At 47.4% G+C, this 27,479-nt stretch overlaps 10 protein-coding genes across 10 annotated transcripts; 6 read left to right on the top strand and 4 right to left on the bottom strand.

The window, feature by feature from the left end:
- Positions 1-3,281: 3,281 nt before the first annotated feature.
- On the top strand, positions 3,282-4,673 carry N7520_002255 (aspartate aminotransferase family protein; the record flags this gene model as incomplete). Its single annotated transcript, XM_057136190.1, has 1 exon — positions 3,282-4,673. One exon carries the CDS (start codon positions 3,282-3,284, stop codon positions 4,671-4,673), a length of 1,392 nt encoding a protein of 463 aa, XP_056998876.1.
- A 75-nt stretch (positions 4,674-4,748) lies between these two features.
- Positions 4,749-6,748, bottom strand: N7520_002254 (transcriptional regulator family TF; the record flags this gene model as incomplete). The annotated part of the gene is made up of 3 exons (XM_057136189.1): positions 4,749-5,571; positions 5,628-6,065; positions 6,120-6,748. 3 exons carry the CDS (start codon positions 6,746-6,748, stop codon positions 4,749-4,751), a joined length of 1,890 nt encoding a protein of 629 aa, XP_056998875.1.
- Positions 6,749-7,834: 1,086 nt separating this feature from the next.
- Positions 7,835-8,897, bottom strand: N7520_002253 (uncharacterized protein; the record flags this gene model as incomplete). Its single annotated transcript, XM_057136188.1, has 2 exons — positions 7,835-8,537; positions 8,596-8,897. Coding segments are annotated over 2 exons (1,005 nt in total), but the record flags the coding sequence as incomplete, so codon positions are not given.
- A 1,115-nt stretch (positions 8,898-10,012) lies between these two features.
- Positions 10,013-10,797, top strand: N7520_002252 (uncharacterized protein; the record flags this gene model as incomplete). The annotated part of the gene is made up of 2 exons (XM_057136187.1): positions 10,013-10,040; positions 10,121-10,797. The coding sequence occupies 2 exons, from the start codon at positions 10,013-10,015 to the stop codon at positions 10,795-10,797; spliced, it is 705 nt and encodes a 234-aa protein (XP_056998873.1).
- Positions 10,798-10,993: 196 nt separating this feature from the next.
- N7520_002251 (NmrA-like family protein) lies at positions 10,994-11,287 on the top strand (the record flags this gene model as incomplete). The annotated part of the gene is made up of 1 exon (XM_057136186.1): positions 10,994-11,287. The coding sequence occupies one exon, from the start codon at positions 10,994-10,996 to the stop codon at positions 11,285-11,287; it is 294 nt and encodes a 97-aa protein (XP_056998872.1).
- Positions 11,288-11,427: 140 nt separating this feature from the next.
- On the bottom strand, positions 11,428-12,963 carry pyr7 (O-acetyltransferase pyr7; the record flags this gene model as incomplete). The annotated part of the gene is made up of 1 exon (XM_057136185.1): positions 11,428-12,963. The coding sequence occupies one exon, from the start codon at positions 12,961-12,963 to the stop codon at positions 11,428-11,430; it is 1,536 nt and encodes a 511-aa protein (XP_056998871.1).
- A 1,432-nt stretch (positions 12,964-14,395) lies between these two features.
- N7520_002249 (beta-ketoacyl [acyl carrier protein] synthase domain-containing protein) lies at positions 14,396-15,211 on the top strand (the record flags this gene model as incomplete). Its single annotated transcript, XM_057136184.1, has 3 exons — positions 14,396-14,614; positions 14,676-14,929; positions 14,983-15,211. The coding sequence occupies 3 exons, from the start codon at positions 14,396-14,398 to the stop codon at positions 15,209-15,211; spliced, it is 702 nt and encodes a 233-aa protein (XP_056998870.1).
- Positions 15,212-15,366: 155 nt separating this feature from the next.
- N7520_002248 (uncharacterized protein) lies at positions 15,367-22,768 on the top strand (the record flags this gene model as incomplete). Its single annotated transcript, XM_057136183.1, has 6 exons — positions 15,367-15,544; positions 15,598-15,845; positions 15,916-16,495; positions 16,557-21,487; positions 21,544-21,858; positions 21,908-22,768. 6 exons carry the CDS (start codon positions 15,367-15,369, stop codon positions 22,766-22,768), a joined length of 7,113 nt encoding a protein of 2,370 aa, XP_056998869.1.
- Positions 22,769-22,868: 100 nt separating this feature from the next.
- Positions 22,869-23,433, bottom strand: N7520_002247 (DUF4334 domain-containing protein; the record flags this gene model as incomplete). Its single annotated transcript, XM_057136182.1, has 3 exons — positions 22,869-23,033; positions 23,090-23,366; positions 23,426-23,433. 3 exons carry the CDS (start codon positions 23,431-23,433, stop codon positions 22,869-22,871), a joined length of 450 nt encoding a protein of 149 aa, XP_056998868.1.
- Positions 23,434-26,570: 3,137 nt separating this feature from the next.
- N7520_002246 (basic helix-loop-helix domain-containing protein) lies at positions 26,571-27,416 on the top strand (the record flags this gene model as incomplete). The annotated part of the gene is made up of 2 exons (XM_057136181.1): positions 26,571-26,855; positions 26,904-27,416. 2 exons carry the CDS (start codon positions 26,571-26,573, stop codon positions 27,414-27,416), a joined length of 798 nt encoding a protein of 265 aa, XP_056998867.1.
- Between the last annotated feature and the right edge of the window lie 63 nt (positions 27,417-27,479).

Genomic DNA, 27,479 nt, shown 5'->3' with positions numbered 1-27,479 from the left:
GAGCAAGGACTGGGCGTGCCGGAATGAACTCCTTAGCCAGAATTGTGCTAAGGTCAAGGACTTTGTCCATGCGGTTGAGGGAGGAAGCGTACAGCACTTTACTCACCAAATTAACCCTTGGCCAACTACCGACGGCAGTAGATCTATTTGATGTTGTTTATGTACTAGGCTATGTTCTAGTTCTATACTTCGGCTACTAGGCAACATTTAGAGAACCGAACGATTTATCTCTATCTAGTAGCTAGGATAAACCTCTTCTTATTTAGTAGTATTATTCTTACTTTTATCTCTATTACATAACGCTTACTGGTTATAGTTAGTAAGTATCGCTTATTATAGGCTTATGTGTACTAAGGTAATGCATAACTAGTGACGAGGGGAGTGCTCGTTGGCATCACGCTCTCCGACGCGAAGGTCAATTCAGCTGAGGAAACAACTCGAACAAAGCACGTAGTGGATTTCAAAGATTCAGGTTCTCGAATAAAGGGAACAATACTATAGTAAAATGAATGAAGCTAGTGCCTAACAAAGAGAAATTAAACCCGCCATGTCCTTCATGATAACTATCCAAGTTAGTCATCCACGCTCAGGTCTTCAGGCCTATTACCACCACTCCTCCCCACTACACTAGGTAACTTATAAAAATTTTCCAAGGTTCACCTGAACTTAACATCTGTACTATCCATGTAGCCCAATGCAGGACATATGTCGCATCTATATCCAACCTTGGATATGTCTGAACGCCGGCAGTATTGCACTGGCAGGTGAGCGTCTTAAAAAACTTGAATCTTGTAATGAACCTCGGAAACCTTCAATGCTGTAACCTTGGAAGCAGCTGAGAATGGTGATCTACGTGGAATATCCGACATTAGAAGTGCGTTACTTGTCCTCAGCGCTGGCTTGGAAAACAGGAATGACATTTAGATAAGTTCGCGTTCCATATACGTGAATCCGAGGAAGCGGAAATAAATGAAAGCAGGCGAATTTGTGTGGGTGCGCGGCGATGACAAGGAAGTCGTCAAGGTAAACACTCGGATCCATCAAATCCATCTCTATCAAATCAATGCAACTGGCCACACATATCAGCTACTCGTGTAAGTGGGTCCTTTTTAACTCTGGGGCCCAGCTGAGGCCAACAAACGTCTGCAGAAGCATGCCTGAAACTCAAATTCCAGTCTTCACGTGCAGCAGTCTTATTTTGACCGATTTGGTTAGATGCCATTCTGCTCAGACGGGATCCATCACTCAGGGGTTGCGTGCATCCAACAGTGAAGGCTACTCTTGGTAAAGTAATATTCGAAATCAGATTACCTCTACACTCTTAGACTTTCATTCCCGAACCCCAGCTTGAAACACGCCAGTCTAATATTAGCCATTTCCCATAATCCCTGTCAAATTGTATTGTATTTCTCGAAAACCATGGGTGAGTCATTGTTATATTACCGTAATTTGCCTTGGAGTTTGATAATATCTTTCAGCAAAGAGACCAAACAAAGGGGGACTCCTAAGGATCTAGGATAATTTACGTACTATGACCACAATATCCCGCATGATAGTTTTAGAAGAGCCCTTATCACCAAAGGTTGATCTGAAAAGACAGCCAGAGAGCATGCTAGGGAGCGAAAATCCGATTTGCGAGAGCTGTATCTCCAAATTTCATCATCTAATTTACGTTGATGAATCAGGATGTGACAAGAGGGCTGGATCCAGGCGCACAATCTGGTCAACACTTGGCGTAGCTCCCACGCAGGTATCACATTTCCATCGCGACCAGCGATATTTGATATCAACTGCGTAAACTCAGGATGGGATCATATTCTCGCGTGTTTTCCGCGGTGCAACCGATGGTGCTGTTTTCGAAGACTTTTCATCTCAGCTTCTTCAGCACTGTGAATGATGGCCTCAACCTAATTCTTTGTGTTCATGGATAATACATCTTTCCATCATTCAAAACGGATTACGCAGATGTGCGCGGATGCGGGAGTGAAATTGGTATATCTGCCACCTTACTCACCAGATCTGAATTCGATCGAGGAGCTTCTTGCGGAGCCAAAAGCTTTTATTCGGCGATATCGGCCGACATGCAAGCAGGACTTGGACCAAGGATTTCAAAAATCTCTCTAGTGGTTTTTTGACGTGGTAGAAGCAAGTGGGCAGAGTGCTGAAAGTCACTTTCGGCACATATGCTTGAAGGTTGAGGAGCTGGGTTCTTCGTGAACGATCTTTTGTATCCGGGGATGGATACGTAAACGGATGCGGATAATCACTGGAAGTCGCTATAGCGTAACCTAGCACCGGGGATTGTTATTTAGGCAAGGCACTGACTGGATTCAGGAGGTTATAGTAATCAGTCTGCTCAGGCCCGGCTCACTAAGCATGAACAAGGCTTACGTAAGACTCACTGATCCGATCACTGAGCGGGAGGCCGTGCCCAGATCTGCTCAGTGAGTAAAAGCGGCGAGAGGGTGAGCACTAATCCAGAAAAGGAAGCCAAAATTTGCTCGAGCTGGCAATATACTCGGTCGCGTTCGGCCTAAACAAGTACAATACGAGGATGCTCTACTGATGTATGTTTCGCTTCAGCAAGACTTGATATAGTTGGACAAGTTGCAATTGTAGCTATCCCGTGATCCATTGTTCCCAAGGTGTACACTTTGCTCGGTCACTTCCAAACCCCCGCAATGAGCGTAGGCTCTGCGAGCTGATGAAGAAAAATGTCATTGTCCTCCCAGATTATCAGAATGAAGGAACTATACGAATGAACGAACATAAGATAATTTTTTGTGTGCATGGAATACAATTAACGTCACCACCGTATTTTCACCGCAGTCGGTCGATCAAATTAGTGAGAACCAGCAAGGCTTGCTTGCTGGTCCTGCCTGGGCGACCGCTGAAATGGCTGTTCGGCAGCAGACCGTGCGTCTCTGTAAGATCGGACAGCTGTCGGCCATCACTGCCGTGAGGAATTTGCCGGAGCCGAATCGTAGTGTCGGGGTACATCCCCATGTCTCTCGATGCTTCATGTAGATTGCATTCTTGGGATAATCTTAGCAATTCTCCCCTATTATCCTAGTACTCCATGTCAATGCGCGGCGTTCACAATCGCCGCGGGCCACGGAGCTCACACAAGTGGGGAACGACCGCACGGTTCACGTCTGCCCAAGTGTATTCGCTATTTAGCAGATCTCATGCTCTCACTTGAAAATTTGGTAAAGATAATTTACTACAGAGACAATTTAGCACACTTCCCACTGAAATATCATTTACCTGGAACAAAAAATATGGCGTCTGGAATCAAGACCGACGACCCGAAGATGACGATCTCATCCGAAAACGAGGAACCCCCGACTCTGTATCAAAACATCAACGAAAGAGATCTTCAGCGTAAGACTGAAAAATACCTCCTCAACTACGGCACAAAGTTCAACAAAGATGTCATTTGTGGCAGCAAAGGTCTATACGTCTACACAGCCTCAGGACACAAAGTCCTTGACTGGACCTCAGGCCAGATGTCATGTCTACTCGGCCATGGCCATCTGGAGATCGTGAAAGTAATCGCAGACCATGCAGCATCACTCGATCATCTCTTCTCTGGAATGGTATCTCCTCCAGTTATCAGTCTAGCTGAACGCCTGTCGAACATCCTCCCGCCAGGACTGGACAAAACATTCTTCCTCTCGACAGGTGGCGAAAGTAACGAAGCAGCGATCAAAATGGCCAAGACGTACACTGGCAAGTTCGAGATCGTCGGTCTCGGCGGAAGCTGGCACGGTGTTACCGCACAGGCTCTCGGTACGCAATATCACTTCGGTCGGAAGGGCCAAGGTCCCTTGATGCCGGGGATGTTGATGCTTCCTGCTCCGAATGCGTATCGCTCTGTATTCCGTCACTTGGATGGCTCATATGACTGGGAAGCTGAGTTGGAGTATGGGTGGAATATGGTCGATATGCAGTCTTGTGGATCGCTTGCTGCGTGTATCGTCGAGTGTATCCAGTCTTCGGCTGGCATGCATGTTCTTCCGCCTGGGTATTTGGCTAGGTTGAAGATGGAGTGCGAGAACCGTGGGATGCTTCTTATTGTCGATGAAGCTCAGACTGGTGTTGGTCGTTGTGGTGACATTATGGCTATCACGCATGAAAATGTGGTTCCCGATATTCTTACCTTGAGCAAGACGCTGGGCAATGGATTGCCTCTCAGTGCTGTTGTTACTAGCGCTGAGATTGAGCACGTTTGTGTCGGGCGCGATTACTGCTTTTATACGACCCATGTGAATGACCCGTTACCTGCGGCGGTGGGTGATAAGGTGCTTGAAATCGTTGAGCGGGATCAACTTGTTGACCACGCACGAGAGCTTGGTAAAATTCTACATGAGGGACTGTACAGGTTGAAAGAGAAGTACGGATGCATTGGTGATGTCCGTGGACGCGGACTGATGGCTGGTGTGGAGATTGTTGAGAGTCGCGAAACAAAAGCCCCTGCCACCGCACTTGGGAAGGCTATTGGTGACCGGGCTTATGAACTCGGTGTCTGGGCTAATCTGAGCAGCCACCCTAGCTTTGGTGGTACTTTCCGAATTGCACCTCCGATTACTATCAGCAAGGAGGAGCTTCTTAGAGGATTGGAAGTCATGGAGGAGGCATTTGCTACTACACCAGGAACAATGCCTCTTTAAAAGAGAGGCCAGATGACAATCCAAATTTATATTGCATATGCCATGAATCGATCTGGCTATCGAAGTCCTTCCCAATCAAATATCCTGTAATGTGTCCCAAATACTCGGGAACAGCGCGTCAATAGATCCCATATCCGGGGTAAACTGCCGCGGGGCCTGGATAGTCGAACCATCCAAAGGGAGATTGAGGGGCTGGGAGTTCCGAAGCTTCTCGAGCACTTCTGAGTGCTGAGCAAGACAGATATCTGCAAGATCCCACCCAAACTTCTCTTTATGCGACCTGAGAGAAGACAAAAAGTCATCTGCCATCTGGAGTGAGAGACTTTGCGAAAGTTCAGCTGATTGCTCTGCCTCAAGAGCACAGCGAATCAAGAAAGTCACAGTGGAAACAAAAGTGAACGCAGCTAGTGGAAGCCAAAAATGGCCTAGTTGAGGCGGTTCAAGTTCTTGAACAAGAATCAAAATTTCTTCTGCTGCTCTTCTGGCATCTAGAGTCTGGTTAGCGAGGTGTTGAGGATCATAATCCGGACTTCGCCTTTCTCTGTCTAGAGAAATCCTTCGCACGAGAAGTTTGACAGCAAGATACCCAAGACGAAGGTTCGAGGCACCTTGGACTTCCAGATTAATTCCTCGGGTGACAATCTTGCGAACGTCTCCTGTGAGGGTTTCGATCCATTTGTTGAGTTCAAGATCGAGATTTCGTTCTCGTCCGTCTAGATTGATGCCGTAAACATGCTCAAGGCAGTAATCCAAAACCTCTGTTAGATGAAAAAATGCTATAAAGACCCCATTTGCGTTTTTTTGCGCCCTTTGACAGGGTAAATGCTCCTCGGTTGGAGTGAGAACGTCGTATTGAGTCCGTCGAATATGAGGCGGTGTGCCATATGCCAGACTCGACCTGATAAGTGTTTGTCTTAGATCACGTGCTGTATGTGCTAGAACTTAAGATCTTACCAGCGATCTTGTATCAGTATCGACCACCAAATCTTCATTCTCAGAAGCTTCTCTGCTTGCGGTATGTCCCATGGGTGTGGATTTCGATTTAGACCCAGCGAGTGACAAAGAGCGACTGCCGACCCAAGTTGAATCCCATTGCCAATCATAGAGGTCGTAGGTCGACCACCGATATTGAGAAGTATAGCAATGATAGTTGATGTTCCAGGGGACAGGTGAAGCTCAGAGTAGAGAGCTTCACACGCCAAATTCCATATAAAGCGAAGATCAGGACTTCGTTTTTGTGATAGTTTAGGGTCATATCTCCAAAATACTAGCATATGCGCATAAAGACATGATAGCAGTGCGGGTGAAATCTGGTCTTTAGAGTTGATGTATTGTTCACGAAAGGCTTTCTCGTTAAGAAGTGGGAAGCATGGGTTCACTTTATCCAGATACCTACCAATGCCATGTCAGCCTCTGAACAAGGCTCACTATTTTCATGCCACTCACATGTCAACTAGATGAAGTGACCAAGGCTCGATAAGCTTCTCGATGACCTGCAGCTTTTGCAGGGCAGGATTGAAATTGACCATCATTCCCAGTGGCCGCTTTTGCACTTTCGTAAAAATGATCGGACATGAAGAGCTCCCAGGCTCCACAGGGCGAATTTCGCGCACTCCACCGTTGCCGGCAATGCTAGATAAATAATCGGCTATTATGCCATCATCACCCATGGCAGCTGGCCCTAATATATGTGGGTTTTTATCATCTGCCTCCAATGATAAAGGTGTGGCTTGAGTAGGTTGATCTTGAATCCATTCATCATTATAGGACACTGCATTCCCTATTAAATAGGGGGTATCCGAAAGGGGAGCCGGCTGGAAAGGAAGGACATCAGGTGACGGTTGTGTTTCCAGAGTTGCCTTCGGTCCGATTCCTGCAGCCCCTTTCTGCGATCGATGCGATGTTTTTCGTCGTTTGTGGGCTGGAAATGAGCACTCTGTACCATGGGCGCGGCACATCAAGCATACCGATGTCTGGGCTTCAATCGTACAACGGGACTTCCGCCTCCGACAGGACACGCATGCCGGTCTAGCTTGCGAACGGTCACTCGGCTTTCCACCTTCCATTGTGGCCATAGTGGTTGTTCCGATTCAGTAGAGAAGTGCCGAGGGGCCTTCAGATTTGCAGAATTTCCTATACGCCGCGGCTTATACCCTGGCATTCGATGTCTGGGTTTTCCGAATTTTTCGCGGCAAAGCTCGAACAAATTCAGCAAATACCTTTTATCTGCGGGGTTCTGCGGGGCTCTGCGGGGGCTGACACTGGTTCAACAGAGAATGGAACCCAAAGAATCCAGTGTTTTGTAGGGCAGGAAAATCAATTGTAGAAAAAAGTCACCCAACCAGGATTATCTCTACATAAGTCTTTACTCGTCCCCGGTTTTAGCGGAGTGAGCGTGGTTGAACGGGGTATATTCTCCCATGATCCTGGCCCGCCACCAAGCATATTATCCTTTGTTGTTCGTACAGAGAAAAATGTGGACTGATACTAATTCAGAGCATATTTCGACGATATCGGGGTCACAGGACGCTCAGAGTTCTGCCCTGGTCAAAGAGATTTTGAGATTTTGGGGACCCTTGTTTTTTGGAGTATCACATGCTCTTTTCCGATACCACAGCACATCTGTAGGCCATTTCATACTACCGTGTTTGGTGTGAAACGATCGGTGAATAGCCTCGGTATCGAGATGGAGAGAAGAGATGGAATTCAAACGCGTGCCACCATCACCTTTTCCACAGCCATGATCGTTATCATTGATCTGAAATTCAAGGTACTTCCTGTTTAAAGCAAGTCTACAGATTCAGAATACCAGGATAGCTGTCAGCGAGTAGAAGCAGTGGCGTGAAGTAGCAAAGTGGCTGACATTTTCCTACAAGATTGTAAGAGCCCAAAAAACCCTCTTGAACATGAACGAGAAGTATCCAAGTGTTCGATCGAGCGATCGCTCCGGTCGGTGGGTTCCCAGCCGTTGTGCTGCCACCCCCGGTGAGAAGAATACCATTCACCACACGGGATGCCACACAGCCGGTGGCCCATTATAATCACGTGAAGATCAGCCCCATCAATCAATACAACTAGAATTTGAGGATCTGTGAGGTTAAGCTGAAAATGAGTTCTTTTGATATAAAACGTCCTCTCTTATTTTTAATGACTGATTGGTCCTAGCTCTCTCCGATTAGCCGCCGCTTGAGGCTATCGAGATGTTGCTGAAACATCTCTGGATCATCTGTTTTTTCCAGTAATGCCTCCTTGAGCTCCTTAATTGCCCCTGTAAGATCCGCATTATTCTGAGAGCTGTCAGATTCGAGAACATTCTCTGCTTTTTTGATGCTCTGCTTCGCATCTCGCACATTGCTCCAGAATGTGGAAGTTTTGTTTGGATAATCCGTCTCTTCGAGTGGAACCTCCCATAGTTGTGGGGTCCTTTCAACGATATCCAGCCATTTGGCCATATGTGACCATCGCTGCTCCTCCAAGCCGGGAAAATGAACAAGGAGATCACCCTTTTTGCCTTCATATGCGTGGCTCCACTCATACGTGTTGATCCATGGCCGTGGAAGATAGATTACACCGTCAGCGTAGCCTTGGCCATCCGGACCACCCGTTGTTTTATTAAGCACACGCCTCATGCCCTCTTGGTCTGCCGACCGACCAAGGTCCTCTTGAGGAAGATATAATGGATATCCCATGGTCTCGGAAAGAAAGGTGACGGTCCATGGATGGACTTGTAGGAACATGATCCCAGTGTTTAAGCCATTCTGATCCTTAGATACCACCAAATGAATATCTCGCAAGTCAGATGGAGGTAGGAAGATCTCCATGGGGACCTGCCCATTCAAAATGATCGAATCTGCATCCACCCACCTGTTGAGGTTAGTGGCTAAAGTTCAAAAGCTGTCATAGATTCTAGGAGGAGACTCACATCAACCATTCCGCTCTTTGCCCTGGAGGCTTTGCAAGTTCTCGAATGACCAAAGAGATAAGGTAGCTTGGTTTATTCCAAAATCCGACTGAGATATCCTGTCGTAAAACATCCATGGGATACCCCCATCTTTTTGCGTGACGTTCGTGGCTCTGAAGTGCTCTTTCATACATCTGATTCGATTCTCCGTAAAGCATCGAAACTTTCAGGATCCTTGATGTGAAATGCAGGACAGGGAGAGAAGAAGAAGATAGAGAAGAAGTATAAGTGCTTGAAAAGGTCGAATAATATCCTCGAGCTCCCTGCCAGGAACAACATAAGATGGCTAGGAGAATCAGCAATATTCGGAGAAGCCGTTGGTTGAAGGCCCTTGAGATGGAAGTCATAGTGGGCGTTGCCACCCTAATGGCAGTTTTTTGACGATAAATTGAAATCCAAGTCGCAGATGTGATGTAAATTCTCTTTATAACTATCAACAGCCCGAGTTACAGTGTCACTTGCCATTTTAGCCGTTTCTTGAATTTTAAAGGTGACGAGTTTTCCGCAACCGGTAGGAATCATAGCCCAAAACCGTAGAGACTCGGAATTGTTGCAAAACATAAATTCTTGGATTTTCTTGGAGATTCAAATAGTATACACGACGAAAGATCGCTATAGATCAATTTTTGCTCTTAAGCTGTCTCGGTTTAAGAATCCAATGAGGTTTCTCTGGGTGTTGAGTATAGAAAAATTAGGGTTTGCAGGAGTGGAAGGGAGTCCGCCGAGAACGGAAACTAGGGGTATTCTACAAAAATGGGCAGCCCCTAGAATCAGCAACAGCGGCGATCCACCTAGTGAGTGTCTCCACTGCCGTCAACCGGTCCGCTTGCGTAAATATTACGAGAAAGTAGCAATTCGCCTACCCGTTCAAAACAGTTCCTTTAGATATGGGTTGGTATCTTCTGACTCTTAAGCACGCAGCGTCCACGGATCTCCATCAACCAAAAACAATTCAACACCTTGCTTCAACACTGACCATGGTACCGCGACCATTCATTTCACTTCTAGCGGTGGCCGTGTCACTATATTGTCTAGCTTACCTCCTTTCGGCCAAAGGAAATCTCTCCGTTAGAAATATCTCGCAGTGCGTTATTTTCTTCGTTATGTTGCGCAAACTTCATTGTTGAAAGACTGACCGATTTGCAGGCAATACTCAGCGCTGCAGATCGATAATGGGCATTCATTTATCCAAAATCTTTACAAACCCTACATACACGCAATAAACGCTCTAGAATTCGATGACGAGAATGGAAAAGTCTACTCATTATCACGAATGCCGAGGTTTACGAAGTCGCTGAGACAGAAAATTCTAATTCTGGATGTTGACACCCGCCCACTCAATGGACCAGGTGAACTTTTAAATGCGACCCGGCTGAATATGACAAGCGCTCCTCCCAACACATTTGGTAGGCTCAGTCACTACATGTATGGTCAGTACCCTTTTTTTTAATTTCATTACCAAACCTATGCTAACCATTGTATGTAGCTACAATCCATGGCTATGATTACAAGCTCATTCAGCCTTCTTGTCCTACGGGTCTTTATGGTACGTGGAGTAAGGTAACGGCGATGAAGGAAGCCTTAAAACACTACGAATTTGTCGTTTTTCTGGATGGAGACGCCATAATTCGCCATCCGCATCTTCCCATGGAATGGCTTTTTAACTACTGGGACATAACGCCCGATACGCTTCTCGCCTTGGCCCTCGACCCAGACGAACCGCAAAATCGGGACGCGAAAGGGAAAACCCTCCTCAACACTGGCTTTATGATTGGACAGAAGGACTCCAGGACACAGAAGCTATTCGAAGCGTGGGAATCATGTCCCACTGACGTGCGATATCCCGAGTGCTCCAAATGGAGTCAACAATGGTCGCATGAACAAGCTGCCTTTGGAAATTATCTTCGGTATGACTCTTCCCTAGAAGGAGAGATCAAGACTCTTTCATGCGCAGAGGCGAATGGATACCCTGAGATGGCTGAATTAAATTGCACTGGGGAGTTTGTGCGGCACTATTGGATTTACAAGGATTTGCTGCCGCCCGCTGTTGAGAGCTCGATCACACAGTACTTCCTCCCCAGGCTGCAAGGACTTCTTCAGCAAAACTTTGCTAGCGTGGTGTTAAATATAAGCGAGTCCGTGGAGTCTATTTCTCAAGAATGAGGATGGTCAATTAACGATCGTGTTGGAGATTACACTATACTGTATATAGAGCATTCACAGGTCCGCCCTTTACAGACCACAAAGTGAAGAAAAATTTGAAGAAAAATTTGAAGATTATAAGTTTGCAACCCTATCCTCCCCCAATATTTGGCTCAAGAACTATTTCTTTCTTTCTTTCTTTCTCAAATTCACAACCATGTCTCCTTCCATTTTGATCGTTAGCACTACTGGCAATACCGGTCGAGCCGTCACTCAAGCCTTGCCGAAGTTGCTCCATCAAGCCGCACTTTGTCCGGCCACCCGCATTATTGTTCTCACTCGCTCCTCCGCCAATCAAGTGGCAAAGGAACTTGCCAAACTTCCTGGGTGTGAAGTGATAGAAGAAAACTGGGTGGAAATCACCACCGAGTGGCTCCGCACAAACCAAGTCACTAGAGCTTTCATTGCATCCCACTATGGACCAAACCAGTTTGCTGAAGAGTCGTGTTAGCAGGTTTATAAGTGTCACAAGACTTGTAGAAACAAGTAAAATGAGAGAGCCGGATTGGTTAGACATAAATCTTGTAACATTAAAACATCCACTACAACATTCAGCAGCGATTTTTTAAATAGTAAAAATAGTAAGACTGTCTATTGAAACTCCTGCGCCAATTGAAGCCACTCCTTGTCTTGTCTTAAGCGATTTAGAGCACGATTTTCCAGACCAATTAGCAGGTCTATTCCGCCGTCTTTCCCTTGAGGTAGCACGTTGACCCAACCGTCTTTGACTGGTAAGTAACAATAGCGCACAGCTTTCACTTTCGATATCCCAAAACCCCAGTCAACGCTCAGAATTTCATCCATATTTGCGACGCTAGTGACCTCCAGGTCTGGGCCTTGAAAGTTGTCCATATTTGGCTCTATTTTGCTAACCGTTTCACTGGACTCAATTGCTCCGATGAGCTCCCCAATTCGTTCTGATGTCCACCACTCGATTGCATTGGTGATTTGCCTTCCAAGCTTGTAGAGCATTCCAGGCTCACCTGATTCCACATCAGCGGTTGCTGAAGAAGTTTTTGCGTGTACGATTGCATTTCCTACGTAGTCTAGCGGCAGAGGGGGTTCAATTCTCCTTCTCACGTTGACAGTGCTGATAAAGGAGTTTTTCATGATGCCCCGAGAAGACAGTTGCCGGGCTCGGGATATATGACGCCACAGCACAGCACACAAGATTGTGTTGTCGGTTAAGACAGGAAAACCTTTAGAAAGGGGAGTTGCTTCGTCTTTCATAGCTTGCATCGACTTTTCGGAGATGTACCAATGCGAAAATTGAAGCTTTTGCAGTAGGGAGAGCTTTGGATGATCCCCAGCGACTGCAGCCTCAGCTAGCTCTCGTTCTACCGCACATCGGTACGTTTTGCTCAAGCGATAGGTTGGAAAATCGGCGATATCTTTACGTCCGCTCCCTGCGGGGACAATTGATCGGTCAAGGGCTTCCTCGAGCAATGCATTATTCGACGAAATAATTCGACCGTCCGACAAGGCTCCAACATGCTTTGCTAGTGTCCTAACCACGACGAACGTTCCAGCAGCATCCATCACAGAGTGATGACTGTTGAAAGTCAGCAGTAGTCCATCGACAATGAATGTCGCGAGTATGGTGAGTACGGGACTTCGTTGCAACTGGTGAAGCCGTGGCTCCGGCATCAGCGACAGAGGTGGGAAGGCGGAAGGTGGAAATTTTCGGCGCTCAAGGTCATAATAATCAATTTCCAGAAGCTCCTGGGAGTGGAGCCAAACTCCAGCGTCGTCCGAGGTTTGTAATTGGATTGTGTCCTGCTCCTCGCAATCCGGTATGACGTCTGCCGCCACAAACGGCAATTCCTCGATCATGTTGGCAAGGCCAGCCTTTAGGTCCTGCAATAACGGCTGCCGAAGAGAAGGGGAGGATACATGGAAAATAAATACTGAGGGGACTATGAACCGGTTCTCGACTTGGTCCAGAGGGCTCAATTTCATGCATCCGGGCACTAATGGGGTGCTTGGTGTGACAAGAGTACTTTGCCAGCCCACAGAAGGAAGAGTTCTTGACTGTAGGTCCACGGAATTGATGCAAGCCTTCTTGTCACCGTTAAGAGGTAAGCCGAGCCCATCAACAGCCTGGGGCTGAGAAGGAGGAGCAAGCATTGTCATCTTGCGCAGATCATGCGTATGCCTCTTTGCAGTGGGTGGGCATGGAGAGAAGGACAAGTGCGCCCTCTTATCTATCGCTTCCAAGAGAACGCAGGGGAGTTATTGAATGACTGAGCGCTCAGAGTATCCGATATACTGAGCGACGAAATGAGTCACGGCCCTCACCCAAGGAGGAGATCTGCAAAGAGTTGCCATCTGGGTTTCCACCCAATATGCAACTTTCTTGCCGGCGAGATTTAAGTAAGACTTTTCATACTATGTTTGGCACATTCCCGTTTGCGACGCCCTGATGAATTGATAGATCATATTCCGGGAAATGTGATGTCCGATGTACTCCAAATCAAGCTCTTCGGATGGCGGTGAAGTCCACGCCAATATGTTTTTTTCTTTGCCATTTCTTCCGTTCCTTAACCACAATGTCAATCAGGATCTCCTGTACAAGCATGCCAAGGCTTCACCGTTCATGCAAATCCCTTGCATCTCGCTCTAGGACGTCAAGCCGGATAAGACAGGTCCGAAAGAGCGGTCAAGATTGGCCTTCATTTTAGATAATTCTAAATGGAAATGGATTTGTATAATTCTGTTACACCCTCTAGCCACATCCGAGGAGACAATGCCGCCCAGGTCGTAATTTATCTCACTGTATTGATATTACCAACCCAGATTACAATACTACTGATCTCACGTTCCTATTGGTTGATATGCAGTTTTCGAAGAAGAGAATTGAACATAATACTGGTATTAGATAATCGTATGTTTAGAAAAATTTTGTAAATCACCAGCATCGCGCTAATGCACCATTAGCGTGTCTCCTGGAATGTGGCCAGACAGTGTACGTCATACTCTGATTATAGTAGGGCTAATCTGAGTTCGGTAGTTCCCGGTGAGACATATGATTAGTTGGGCCGTCTTAAGACTACTGTAGTTGTCGATCTGAAGTTAGCGCTATTCAGCTGCAGGTCGACATCGTTCTCCAGGTTATCATCCGCTAGATTGGGATCTAAAGCGCCCCCTGACTTCGCTCTGTCATTCCAGCCAGTCACGCCAAGACAAACACCAATTAACATGACGTGGGAAGATCACGAACGGCTTAAGAAACCCCCTGGATTAGAACCGAAGAAGCAAGCTCCGTGCGAAGCTTCACTCCGCTCCATAAGCTATCAAGTTGTGCCCAAAGGCACTTGCTCGCTAAGCCTCACACAAAGTTGTGAAGCTTTTCCTATATTTTTTTTCTCTAAATTAAAAACCCTCTACTGCTATAGCCGACGAAAGCGCATCAACAAATAAATTTGTATATGTTCCCTTCCGGCGATACTTCATGCGTCGCGTTGTTTTAAATTACTTATTCCATGTTCTAATTCCATGTTCTACCAGGTAGGTTAACGGATTTCGAAATCACTAGGCTTTCCGCTCCCTGCTGCCCACCATGTCGGCCCGACCCTCCTCGCAAAGAAGCGGCGCAGACTGTGATAGCCGAACGGACATTGCTGTTGTGGGAATGTCATGCCGTCTCTCCGGAACTGCCACTAACCCGGAGCGCTTATGGCAAATGCTGTCAAGGGGTCAGTCAGGATGGTCAAGCAATGCCAGCAACCGCTTTCGAATGGACGCGTTCTGGCACCCGCAGGCTGATTCTAACGGTTCGGTAAGGAATACACCCATAGCGATGTTACTGACCTTATCTCTCTAACATGTATAATTTGTAGTTCAACACACGTGGATTCCATCTGATCAAGCAAGACCCCGCGTTGTTCGACAATGCCTTCTTTGGAATCAACCATCTTGAGGCGAAAGCCATTGATCCTCAGCAAAGAATGCTGCTTGAAGTTGCGTATGAAGCATTCGAGAGCGCGGGATACCCTATAGAGTGCCTTCACGGATCAGATACTGGAGTATACTGCGCCGTCTCAAACCACGATTACGAAAAGATTTTGGGTAGGGATCCAGAGATATCCCCAGGGTGAGTTTCGACACGCAGTGAGGATCTCTTTAGGGATACTGACATTCGAAAAGCTACCGATTTACTGGCACTGGAATTGCACTCGTTGCCAATCGTATTTCTTACATATTTGATTTGCATGGGCCAAGCATCACCCTTGATACGGCATGTTCGAGTGGACTTGTTGGAACCCATGAAGCTTGCAAAGCCATCAGGGCTGGAGAGATAACTCAGGCATTAGTGGGCGGCACGAACTTGATTCTTGATCCAGACCAGGTCACTGTCATGTCTTCGATGCAGTAAGCTCTCCTCTGTTTCAAAAATACATAAGGAAGCTGACAGATGCGTCTTGTAATAGATTTCTCTCTCCCCACGGTCGCTGCTACTCGTTCGATTCCCGCGCCAATGGTTTCGGAAGAGGGGAGGGTGTCGCTGCTGTCATGCTAAAAAGACTGGACATGGCTCTGAGCGACGGTGATCCGATTCGAGCAGTAATTCGTGGTAGCAACGTTTACTCGGATGGTCGCACTCCGGGAGTGACGATGCCGTCTTGTGATGCTCAGACTAGGATGATTCAGAGAGCCTACAAACAGGCAGGCATAAGCCCAAATGATACCACTTATGTGGAAGCGCATGGTTGGTTCCCACATAAGATAGTTCGAGGCCGACGTTGCTCACACGTCACGCAGGAACCGGGACCATAGTTGGAGACAAAATCGAGGCCACTGCTCTGAATGAGACCTTCTGCAAGGGAAGGCAGAATGGAAATATCCTGCTCATCGGGAGCTCAAAATCTAACGTGGGACACACTGAGAGTGTGGCTGGATTGGTGGGCTTGATCAAGGCCGTATTGATACTCGAGAAGAAAATGATACCTCCTAATGCCACGTTCATGAAACCGAATAGCGACATTCCACTCGAAGCATGGGGCATGGAAGTAGGTTACTATACTTTAACGAAAGCTCCTTTAGCACCCTCTCAAGCCGAAACTAACGCGTTCTGTGTAGGTGCCCAAAAAGATGCTGAAGTGGCCTGAAAATACCGTCCGCCGCGCTTCAGTGAACAGCTTTGGATATGGAGGTACAAACGCTCATGTTATCCTGGAGGCAGCCGATGATTACCTCGAAAATCTCGACAATACGATGCGAAGACGTCCCCTGTGTGAAGACATCGGAGGTTCACCGGTTATAGTTCCACAAGTTACTGAGACCAGTCCAGACCGAACCGAGGCAGAACGAACAACGCAGATCAATGGTCATTTGGTTCAACAGACGTCCCTGAAACTTTCATCAACAACTAGCATCTCGAAGCCGCGTCTTTTCCCGTTCTCGCACAATAATAAAGGGGGAGTTGCAGCACTAGCAGCTGATTTCAAACGTCATATTTCTAACAGCCTGCTTGATACTGATGAATCTATGGATAGTCTCGCCTTCACACTTTCGGATCGGCGATCGTCCCTGGATTTCCGTTTCTGTGTAACTGCATGCTCTCGTGATGAGCTTTTGGAAAGTCTGGAGAAGATAGCCACAGGCTCAGATCAGGCACAAAAGTACGATGAACTACTGGAATTATGCTTTGTTTTCACAGGTATGGCAACGATAACTATATGAGAACGGGTTATGTGCATGACAATCTAACTCAAACTTAGGTCAGGGTGCTCAGTGGGCAGGAATGGGCCAAGAACTGCTAGTCATGTACCCTGTCTTTGCCGAATCAGTGAGGCAATCAGAGAACTACCTTATCCGCCTTGGTGCCGACTGGCGTTTGATGTCCGAGTTGGGTAAACCAAACGAATCTTCTCGAATCAACGAAGCTACCCTGTCTCAACCTTGCTGCACAGCCATCCAGATTGCACTCGTTGACTTGCTCAAGTCTTGGGGTATTCGGCCCACCATAGTGTGCGGACACTCAAGCGGGGAAATCGCAGCAGCATACGCAGCAGGTATCCTTACGGCAGAGAGTTGTATGAAAGTGGCATATTTTCGTGGCCATTCCATGAAACTACTGAAACATCAGAATCCAGACCTCTCTGGTGGAATGCTTGCTGTTGGACTTTCAGAAAGTGGAGCCAAAAAATATATTGATAAAGACACTGCTTCCGGGAAGGTGGTGGTGGCTTGCGTCAACAGTCCGTCAAGCGTCACACTATCTGGAGACAATGAAGCGTTGAGTGACATTCAGAGGAGACTTGCCGAACGAGATGTTTTCCACCGCAAGCTGGCTGTGGACGTGGCCTATCACTCCCGTCATATGGAATTGATCCTAGAAGAGTACCTGCGCGCCATACAAGACATCAAGGCTTCACAATGTGACCAGCATATTCGAATGGTCTCTTCCGTCACTGGGCAGGTTGTTCGAGGCGAGGAGCTCAATGCGGCGTACTGGGGCACAAATCTGACATCCCCTGTCCTTTTCGAAGATGCTCTTACAGAAGTCTTCCGCACTGTGCGAGCCAATCAAAAGCAAAGCAACTCATTTGCCGTTATCGAGATTGGTCCTCATTCTGCACTTGGAGGTCCTATTAAACAGATTGTTAAGAACTTGAAACTCTCGGGATCAATCACCTATCATTCGGTGCTTTCGCGGGGTCAAGATACAAGCAAGACCACTGTGGGTCTAGCTGGAGATCTCTTCAGTAAGGGAGCCACCATCAATTTCAGGGAAGTAAACGATCCTCACGATGGTGCGAAAAAGCGAGTCTTAACAGATTTGCCAACATACAATTGGCATCACAAGACGACTCACTGGGTTGAGTCCCGCCGGAGTAATAATTATCGGCATAGGATCTTCCCTAAGCATGATCTTTTGGGAGTGCCTAGCATCGACAGTATACCCACTGAACCCACATGGCGCCACTATCTCCGTGTTGAGGAATTGCCTTGGCTCAAGGGACATTGCATTGGAGGAGAAACCATTTTTCCAGCTGCTGGTTATATTACCATGGTTTTGGAAGCTCTAAAGCAACAAGTCCTCAGTGACGGAAAGGGCTGGAAGAACATGCACATAAAATTCCGTCAAGTCGATTTTGGCCGACCCCTCTGCATTCACGATAGCTCTGTCGGTGTGGAGACCCTAGTAACTATCCGACCTTACACATACACAGCACGAGAATCTTCAGCTTCATGGAAGGAGTTCCGAGTTTTCTCGGTGCTGGCCAACGGAGAATCAACCGAGCATAGCCGGGGTCTAGTGACTGCTAGCAATCCTTCACTTAACGAGCACCAACAAAATATCACAGATCCTGACTCTCTCGAGTTCATTGAAGAAGCTACCAAGAACAGTCGAGTCGTGCTCAGCCCGAAACAGCTATACAAAGAACTCAAAGGGCTGGGCATTGAGTACAGCGGCCCGTTTGAAGGCCTGGAACATATTCGAGCATCTGAATCTGCATCGACGTGTCGAATCCGGGTTCCGGACGTTCAGGCCATTATGCCATCGAATCATCAGCAACCTCATTGCGTTCACCCAGCAACATTAGATCTTTGCTTCCAAGCTGTCTTCTCGGCCATGAGAGTTGGAGGCAACCTGCTGGGTACTTTTGTCCTCAGTGGAATTGATGACCTTCAAATCTCAAGCGAGATCCCATCTCAGCCTGGCAAGGGTTTGTCAGTTGCAACATCTCTTCGGGGCCATGGTCATTCCAAATGCATGGCAGATTTAATGGTCTCAAGCTCCGAAGGTGGGGCGACTGAGGTTTTCATGAAAATGAAGGGGCTCATCGTCACTAGGACAAGCGGAATAACTCAGCGGAATGCCACAGAGCGTTTGATCAATGGAGAATCACTGTGCCATCGATTGGAGTGGTCCCTTGACCCGACTTGCGCAAAGCCTCAGAACATCATCGAGCGTTGTATTCCCGACTCATCAGATGGAGTGAAAACAGGAGTAACAAGCATGTTAGAGCAGTATTGCAGAGCTGTCATTGAAAACACACTTTCAAAGCTCTCTACTGGCGACGAGCAAAAGATCACTGGCCACCTTTCTCACTTGCTCCGATGGATGAAATCAATAGGAGCAGAAAGTCGCCAGCCAATTCAGATCAATAATGCACTCAATGCCAAGATCAAGTCCCTCGGAATCTATGGCGAGATTCTGGTTGACATAGCACCTCAGCTACCAGGTGTTCTCCGGGGAGAGATTGATCCTCTGGAACTCCTCCTGGAGAAAGACCGTCTATCCCGGCTTTACGAGCCTGAAGGCTATTACAGATGTTATGAGCAGCTTGCCAAATACATCAAACTTCTGCAATTTAAGAATCCAAATCTTCGGATCCTTGAAATTGGGGCAGGAACGGCAGGCACGACGATGCCGATTTTAGAAGCTCTTTACAGCAACAGTGGCGTCTCCGGAAAGACAAGACGGGAGACATATACCTTCACTGACATTTCGACGGGGTTTTTTGAGAAGGCAAGGGAGAAATTAGAGAAGTTCCGTGAGTCTCTAGAGTTTCAGAAGCTTGACATCGAAATCTCACCGAAAGAGCAAGGCTTTGAACTCGGTTCTTATGACCTCATCATTGCCAGCAATGTATTGCATGCGACTCGTGATATCAACAACACGTTGAGAAACGTGAGGGACCTGCTGAAATCAAATGGTCAGATTGCTCTGATGGAGGCCACTGCTCTGAAGATTCACTCCGGAATCATATTTGGCATGCTACCCGGATGGTGGCTTGGAACCACTGACGGCCGGGTGAACTCTCCACTTCTCGATATATCTGGCTGGCAAGATAGGCTTCGCCGCTGTGGATTCTCTGGAATTAACTTCGAGATGCATGACTATGACTCTGTTGAGGACCATCAGTTAAGTGTCATGATTTCTTCAGCAACTACCCACTCAGGGCTGCCTTTGAGTAAACAGGACCTTATCGGAAGCATGGCAACCGCTTCAGAACTCTCCACTGCAGATTGCACTGGTCTTGAACTTGAGTCAGGACTCTCCGCACGCCCAAAGCCCCTGACGGACCCAGTAGGGGGCCCTCCGCAGACCATAGTTATGGTCATTGGCAGTCAAGAGAATAATCTTATTGCAGACCATGTGGCTGACCTATTGCCCTCTATCAAGCCCAGCATCCATGGGAAGAGAACCACTTTGGTTGAAGCGGAGTTGTCGGAGGATCAGCTAGCGGTGGTACTATTAGAGGCAGTAAACCCATTCCTCGCAACATGCTCGAAGAGTGAGTGGAAAAAGGTACGGCATATACTTTCTAGCGCTGCTGGCGTTTTATGGGTCACCTCTGGAGGTGCAGTTGAATGCACCAATCCTTTACAGTCGCTCATTGTCGGCCTGACGCGCTGTCTGCGATCAGAAGACCTGTCTGCCAAGGTCGTCACGCTAGATCTGGAACCGAATCACGGATCAGGGCTCGATGTTGCTGAGCAAATTATCGGCGTGCTTGACCATGCATTCGGTCTATCTGCTCCTCAATCTTCTGCCTTGTTGGAACTTGAATACGCGGTCCGCAATGGTGAGGTTATTATTCCTCGGTTAATCAACGACAGTCAAGCCGATGAATACGTCAAAGACAGTACATCGACCTACCATCCCCAGAACAAGCAGGGAATTAAGTCACGTCGTGCGTTGAGCCTCAAGATCCATGAACCCGGGCTTCTTGACTCACTCTACTGGGCCGATTCTGAGCGGCACTCGCAGAGACTTGGAGCAGAAGAAGTCCGGGTGGAGCTCCAATATGTCTCTCTCAACTTCAAAGACATCATGGTCGCAATGGGCCAACTGGGAGGATACACAGCCATGCTGCTGGAAGGTAGCGGGAAAGTTGTTGAGGTTGGTGAAGCACTCCGCGATCAGTATGCTGTCGGCAATTCGGTCTACGTAACCCATTCGGACGGCCTCGCAACGACAAGCGTCATTGACCAGTGGAATGTTCATCATATACCCAAGAAGCTACCGATAGAAGTTGCCACCGCCATCCCCACTGCGTATGCGACAGCTTTGTATTCGCTGAGGAATGTTGCCAATCTGCAAGAGGGAGAGACCATTCTAATTCATTCTGGAGCTGGAGCAGTTGGCCAAGCTGCTATTTCCATAGCTCAATATCTCAAAGCCGGCGCGATCTTCATCACGGTAGGCAACGCGGAGAAGAGAACACTCGTGAGAGAAAAATTTTGGATCCCAGACGAGAACATATTCTCGAGCCGCGACCTCGGCTTCGTCGATCAGATTCTTCGTAAGACGAAGTATCATGGTATCGACGTCGTTCTCAACTCGCTCAGCGGTGAAGCTTTACAAAAGAGCTGCTCTCTCCTCGCGCCGTTTGGACGGTTTGTTGAGATTGGCAAGAAAGATATAATCTCCAATGCGAGGCTTGAAATCGGATGTTTGGAAAGGAATACCACTTTTACTACCGTTGATTTGACGCTGCTTGCGAAGTGGAAGCCGGCTGTCCACCAAGAACTCTTCCGAAGTGTCTTCGACCTCGCCAATAAGGAGAAGATCAAAGTCCTGAGTCCTATAACAATAAATGGTCTCTCAGAGCTAGAGGATTCATTCAGGATGATGCAGGCTGGGAAACACATGGGGAAACTGCTGCTCAAGCTGGACCCTGAGATGACCTTTCCTGTAAGTGCATACTTTCTACTCATGTTGATATTTATCTTGCTGACTACGGCTTGCAGGTTCAACCCCAACAGCCACCGGCTCCTAAGTTGAAAGGAGATTGCTCCTACCTGGTGGTTGGCGGTACTGGCGGCCTTGGCAGACTTATTATCAAGCACCTTGCGAGTCTTGGGGCAAAACAAATCATAACCCTGTCTCGATCTGGTCCTCATGGTCCGGTTATGAGAGAATTGGTAGAAGATATGCATGCTGCCGGGGTCAACGTTGTCGTTTGCAAGGGCAGTGTTACGGACACTGTCGCATACGAGTCGATTAAGGATCAGGCCAGAGAATTTCCGATCAGAGGCATCATACAAGGAGCAATGGTGCTCCAGGTAAGTCCCACATATGTTTGTGCAATAAAGTATTTGTTAACGGAAACAGGACTCACGGGTGGACAATATGAGCTACGAGCAGTGGCGGGCTGCAATGGAACCGAAAGTTATAGGAACAATGAATTTGCACCAAGTGTTCGGAGACACTTTAGATTTTTTCATCCTCCTTTCGAGTGTTGCCGGAACTATTGGCTCTTATGCCCAGGGTAATTACTGTGCTGGAAACACTTTCCAAGATTCTCTCGCTCGCCATAGAGCGTCTCATGGTCTGCCAGCGCGGTCTATCGATGTTGGCTTAGTGGAAGGAGCTGGCCACACAGCTGAGAACCCAGATGCCATTGACTTTGTCATTCGCCAAGGACTGCAGTCCTACAAGGCCGAGGAATTTCTGGCCACAATCAACGAGGCGATACAGAATCCCTTAGCATCCAGTCCTTCGGCGGCGCAGCTGGTCTGCGGCACAAGCCGAACTGATCCAAGTTCTTCTGCCAATGAAGCATCTCTGCAACGCCCAGATCCCAAATTCTCGCACATATGGACGAAATCAAACCACCAAGCATCTACAGAGATTGGATCAAAACAAGCCGATATCTCAGCAATACTTGGATCAGCAACTACGGTGGGTGAAGTCGAGGAAGCAACGCAAGCCGCAATAACGATGAAGCTTTCTTCTCTGCTTGCACTGCCAGCGGATGAGGTATGCACAGATCGATCAATAGCGAGCTATGGAATGGACTCTCTCATTGCGGTAGAACTTCGCAATTGGATATTGACACGATTGGAGGCCCATGTCCAAACACTCGAGCTAATGAGTCCAATTACCATCACCGAGCTGTCAAACAGGATCGCTAGAAGATCTCGGCTGGTGGCGACCGGTCTTTTCGGTGAGGACAAGATAGATCATAGTTAGGCATTGGAACTGTAACGTGCTGAGTCCGAAAGAATTTTTAACATTCCATCAATCATGAAAGATTCTACACATAAATAAGAAAATATACACTGGCGGCAATTTATTTATGCAAGCAGAAACAGTAAGTTCCCTCCTTCGCGTGCTTCTTAGCATCCATAGCACCAGCCAATAAATTATTGTTGACGTAGCGGAAGTAATCAATAATCGGATGATCATCATAAACCATCGCAGTGGACAAAATTCCACGCCACTCGATCTGGCGAAGCTGTTATTCAACAGTAAGTATATTCCCTTCCGTCTATTCCATTAGACCAGACTTACGCGTGCGTGACCCCAATTTTCATTCCACACTCGCTCATCTTTGTCATTGAGGACCATGATCGGGTCAACGTTTTCGGTAGATCGGAAATCCTTTCCGGCCCATTTCATCTCGGTAAGCATCTCCTCGGTCGGGTGGTTGGTGTTGACATTGGCGCCCTTCCAACTTCCAATGAACTTCTCGGCTGGGACGGGCTTAAGCTTGTCGAAGACAGCGAGGTACTCTTGTTCGGTGATATTCTTGCGAGCGACCAGCTGCACATATTCTTCTTCGGGGGTACTAAAGGTAAAGCAATGTTAGCTGGCTGTGTCAGAAATGGCGCATAACGACGGACGTACCGAGTCATTTCGTGTGTTGTTCAAACTTTGAAAGAAAGGAGGATGGAGAGGCTGTGATAATTCAGCAACCAAACACCCCACATCGCGAGGAATTTATAGCCTCGATCTTGAAAATGGGAAGACCTATTCTGTAGTACAGGCTGCGTCATTATGTTGATCCGTTGAAATGATTTGTTCGAGGCATACAGATTGATCATCCTTGAATCAAAATCCATTGTGCGATTCATTTTCGAACAGAACAGTGGAGCACAGTAGATCAGGACGATCAGAGCTCGGGCAATGATATGACTGAACAGCCTCCGATTCCAAGCCCATCCCGACGATCGTGTTCGCATCGAGCGTGCATCGACATCATGCTGGTTTCATCTCCGCGTAGCATGCCTCACGAGTTGTTTGTCCCCGATAATGTATGAAGAAAGTTTGGTTCGCATCCACTGGCCCATGGACTGAGATGCATCTGGAATGCCCAATTCGGCAAAGTGTAATCGGTGGCTGGGATGATCACTCATTCTAAAAAGATCGATGAAAGTTTGAGATTGAAGATCATGGTTGCCAGCTTGTGAACTGTGATAAGGTTGGTGGGGTTCCACTGCGTCACAGCACTTGGTCTGAGATTTGATGGCTCAGCCCCATGGCCACACCGCCTGTATGGCGAGCTTCCACGTCAACATATATCCCACCTATTAATGACTAGAACGTATTACTGAAATCATGTGACTCTATTAGTCTTATCTTGCATCTCATTTAAAAAGCTTGAAATTCTGGGAAGACATTCGGTAACTCTTGCTCGTACAAAGCCCATGAAAACAAACCACGCGTCACTCGATGCTCCAGCAGTGGTCATTCAACTTACAAGAGGCAGACATGCAAAGACTGCCACCTGAATTCTTCTCATGACACTTTTTAAAAGTTCTTTTCAATTCGTGGCGATAAGCCCAACGAGTAAACTTGCATCACGCATGTCCCTGGCCATGCAGCCGAGATAATTCTGGAAATATATAATTGTAGAACTTAACCGAGGCATATGTAATTTGACACATGATGCTCAAAATTTGAGTATCGCAAGTCATTCTAAACAGGTTTTTTCAGTCACCTGATTTTGGATACATGACTAGATATTTCTCAATGTGCATAAAATATATTGTGTAATCAATTTGCCCCAGCCAGTCTCACATCGATTGATGCCTTATTTTCAAGTCCCCCACTCCATCCAGCTTTAAATTCCGTCCAGCTCTGAGTGCCGGACTCGGGTAAATTGCTCCCGCCAAACTTGACCACGGTTTAAAATTTATCCCTCCATATTCTCATGGATCGACAGCAGCTAAATGATCTGGCTGCCGAGTCGGGTTCCGCTCGGAAGCGGGAATCCGGGGAAACAAAAAATCGGCAGTCAAATCCAAGCTCGACCCGTGAATTACTCCACCACGGACGGACAGCCTGCCGCGTCGGACGACCTAGACTATGACCTAAAAGTAGTTCGGCGCAACGGTCGACTTGCATTAGACCGTCATAGCCCCACTTACGCCGGGAGGGATCTCGGCAGGTCCCAAGCTTTCCAGGTAAGCCGATCATTGCTGTGGAGATTCGAGATTGACGTTTGCAAAAAATTGGTCGAATCCACTTAATCAATTTAAATTGACGGGTATATCATTTAACAGTATTGATCCGGGTTCGAATTGACGCTTAGTACTACGGTTGATGTATGATCTCATCTGGGCAATCTAACTCAATTGGGAAGACACTCGGAACTTCAACGAATATCTTTTCAGCAATTGAGTAATACGATAATTGAATCATGACATTCATGCGGAGCGAAGACAGAACGGTTCACCGAAGAGCAATTGCATTCCGTTTACAATTCGTGTCTACAAAATTGAATAGTGTCACGAGGACAAGGCGATGAATCGGTAAACAGCCGGTCCAGCCCGAAGAGAAAGGAAAGTTTCGATCCGAATCACCCCACGGCCTAAAGTGGCAATGCCCTTGGAAAATCTGTGTAAGCGGGAATTGTGGGCTTCCGGAGTGGCTAGAACGGGGCGTTGGGGCTACAACGGTCGTACTAACGCCTAATTTTACTCTCCGGGTCCACTCGGACTATTCAATGTATATCGGAATCTTCAATCACCTGGGTAGGTCAGGTCCGTTGGGTATCGAATATGGTATTGGTTGAAACGTCGGAGTTGAGTTGCATGAGTTACATGAGTTGCATGTGTTCGTGAAGGAAGTCCGATGGTGTTCCTACAACTTTTAGACCCCATTCCGTCATTGCTCGGTTAGAGCCTTGCTTGAGCTAATGTTCCCAATCTATTTCAATATAATTGTTCTTGTTTTCGATATTGCTCGAGCATCAGTGATGGTAGTGGCTTCAAACTTGTTATCAACTGGATTCAATCTTTGTCTGTGCTTCACCCTGGTTGGATATGCAGATAACCTCAGTTCTAGATCTCCATTTAGGAAGTGTAACATGGCAATGGCTGGTCAACTGAATCTGGTATTGCTTTGCCTGACAGGTTCACTAGCAGCAGATCGTCGACGCTAGGACGAATTTGGGAAAATCTACGCATTTGACAGGGTTTAAAGAGCAGGATATAAATTTTCCCGCCAGGGGATTTTCTTTTTGGATCAATCAAAAGGACTCGATTGGAAAGCGATGATGACAAAAGTACTAGATTGTATAGAGTATCGGATCCGACTTTCGGCCGGGATGACCTTGGCACCCCAACCCACTGGTTCTTGACGTTAGGATCCACCCTCTTCCTGACAATGTTGATTGCCTCGGAATTTCTTCAATGGTTTCACAAAACGGTTTCCTTTCTCGGAGCCGACCGTAGAACTGCTAAGGTGATCTCGGCAAGAAGAGACCGAGTAAGAATCTGTAGGGTCTAAATCTCTGACATCACATTCCGGCTGCCATCTCGGTCGAGCTACCGTTGAGGTAATCGTAATCCTCGGGTGCCGGCCCTTAATATATTCATTTCATATATAAGACGTGTTGCGGCCGATAGAAATTTGTTTCTGTTCCATGGTAACACAATCCATTATTTTAAGATTTTCAGATTTCTCGATCTATCATCCCCTGTGCACGGATATATTATATCTGTAACTTGATTCTTTCTCAGCCCCTGATTCACCCTGAATTTCCATGATGCCTTTCCGACAATCCAACTTCCCCGTGGATGACAGATATCTCCAACTGAGTCCCCAGTCTCGCCCTATGGACATGTTCAAGACTTCCGATAATTTCGGCAATTGGAGCTATGACAGCGCCATTGACCTGTTCTCTCTGACTCCAGCTGAGATGGACCCGGTCTTTTTTGATTTCGACAGCCTGACAGGCGATACGAAAGATCTCTTTATGGACCCATTCGGCACCTCATCTGCCATCAACGGCTTCACCATGCCCACCGAAGACACCGTCTCCATGTCATCGGTACATACCCCAAACTCCAGCTTATCAAATCCATACTAATAATATCAGGACGTCGACAGCGATGACCAATCCTGGTCCATGCGTCAATCTCTCGACATGACCGCCCAGACCCCATCCAAATCAACAACCCGCAGCTCAACCCAAACCTCCCAATCACGATGGTCCTCAAGTCCTGAAATCAAAGCTCAAGAATATGCTCCCCGCGAAAAATCCACCCGAAAAACCCGCAGCCTATCTCAAGACTCCAACCACTCCACACAGGACCCACAAGTACGCAATGCTGCCAAACGGGCCGCCCACAACATCATCGAGAAGCGCTATCGCACAAATATGAATACCAAGTTCCTATCTCTAGAAAAGGCCATCTCGCCCGCAGGCGTCCACAAACAAACCCCCCGCGCGGGCGCAGGATCGCTGAAGAAATCGGAAATCCTCACCAATGCCCTCGCCTACATCGAGAGTATTCAGCAAGAGAATCAAGCTATGCAGAAGGAACTTGCAGTCCTGAAGCAGAATCTTGTCCCGAATGCGATGTGGCGACACAAGCAGCCACGTGCATGATGGCCTTCTGAGTTGATTTGCTTTACATGTTCTATGGCTTTGCCTTTCATGACCGTGACGTGA

This window comes from Penicillium odoratum, assembly GCF_028828045.1.
Source record: "Penicillium odoratum strain IBT 22623 chromosome Unknown utg000002l_segment0_segment0, whole genome shotgun sequence".
Taxonomy (NCBI): Eukaryota; Fungi; Ascomycota; class Eurotiomycetes; order Eurotiales; family Aspergillaceae; genus Penicillium; species Penicillium odoratum.
Note: the sequence above shows the minus strand (reverse complement) of the source record. Positions and strands in the feature narration are given on the sequence as shown.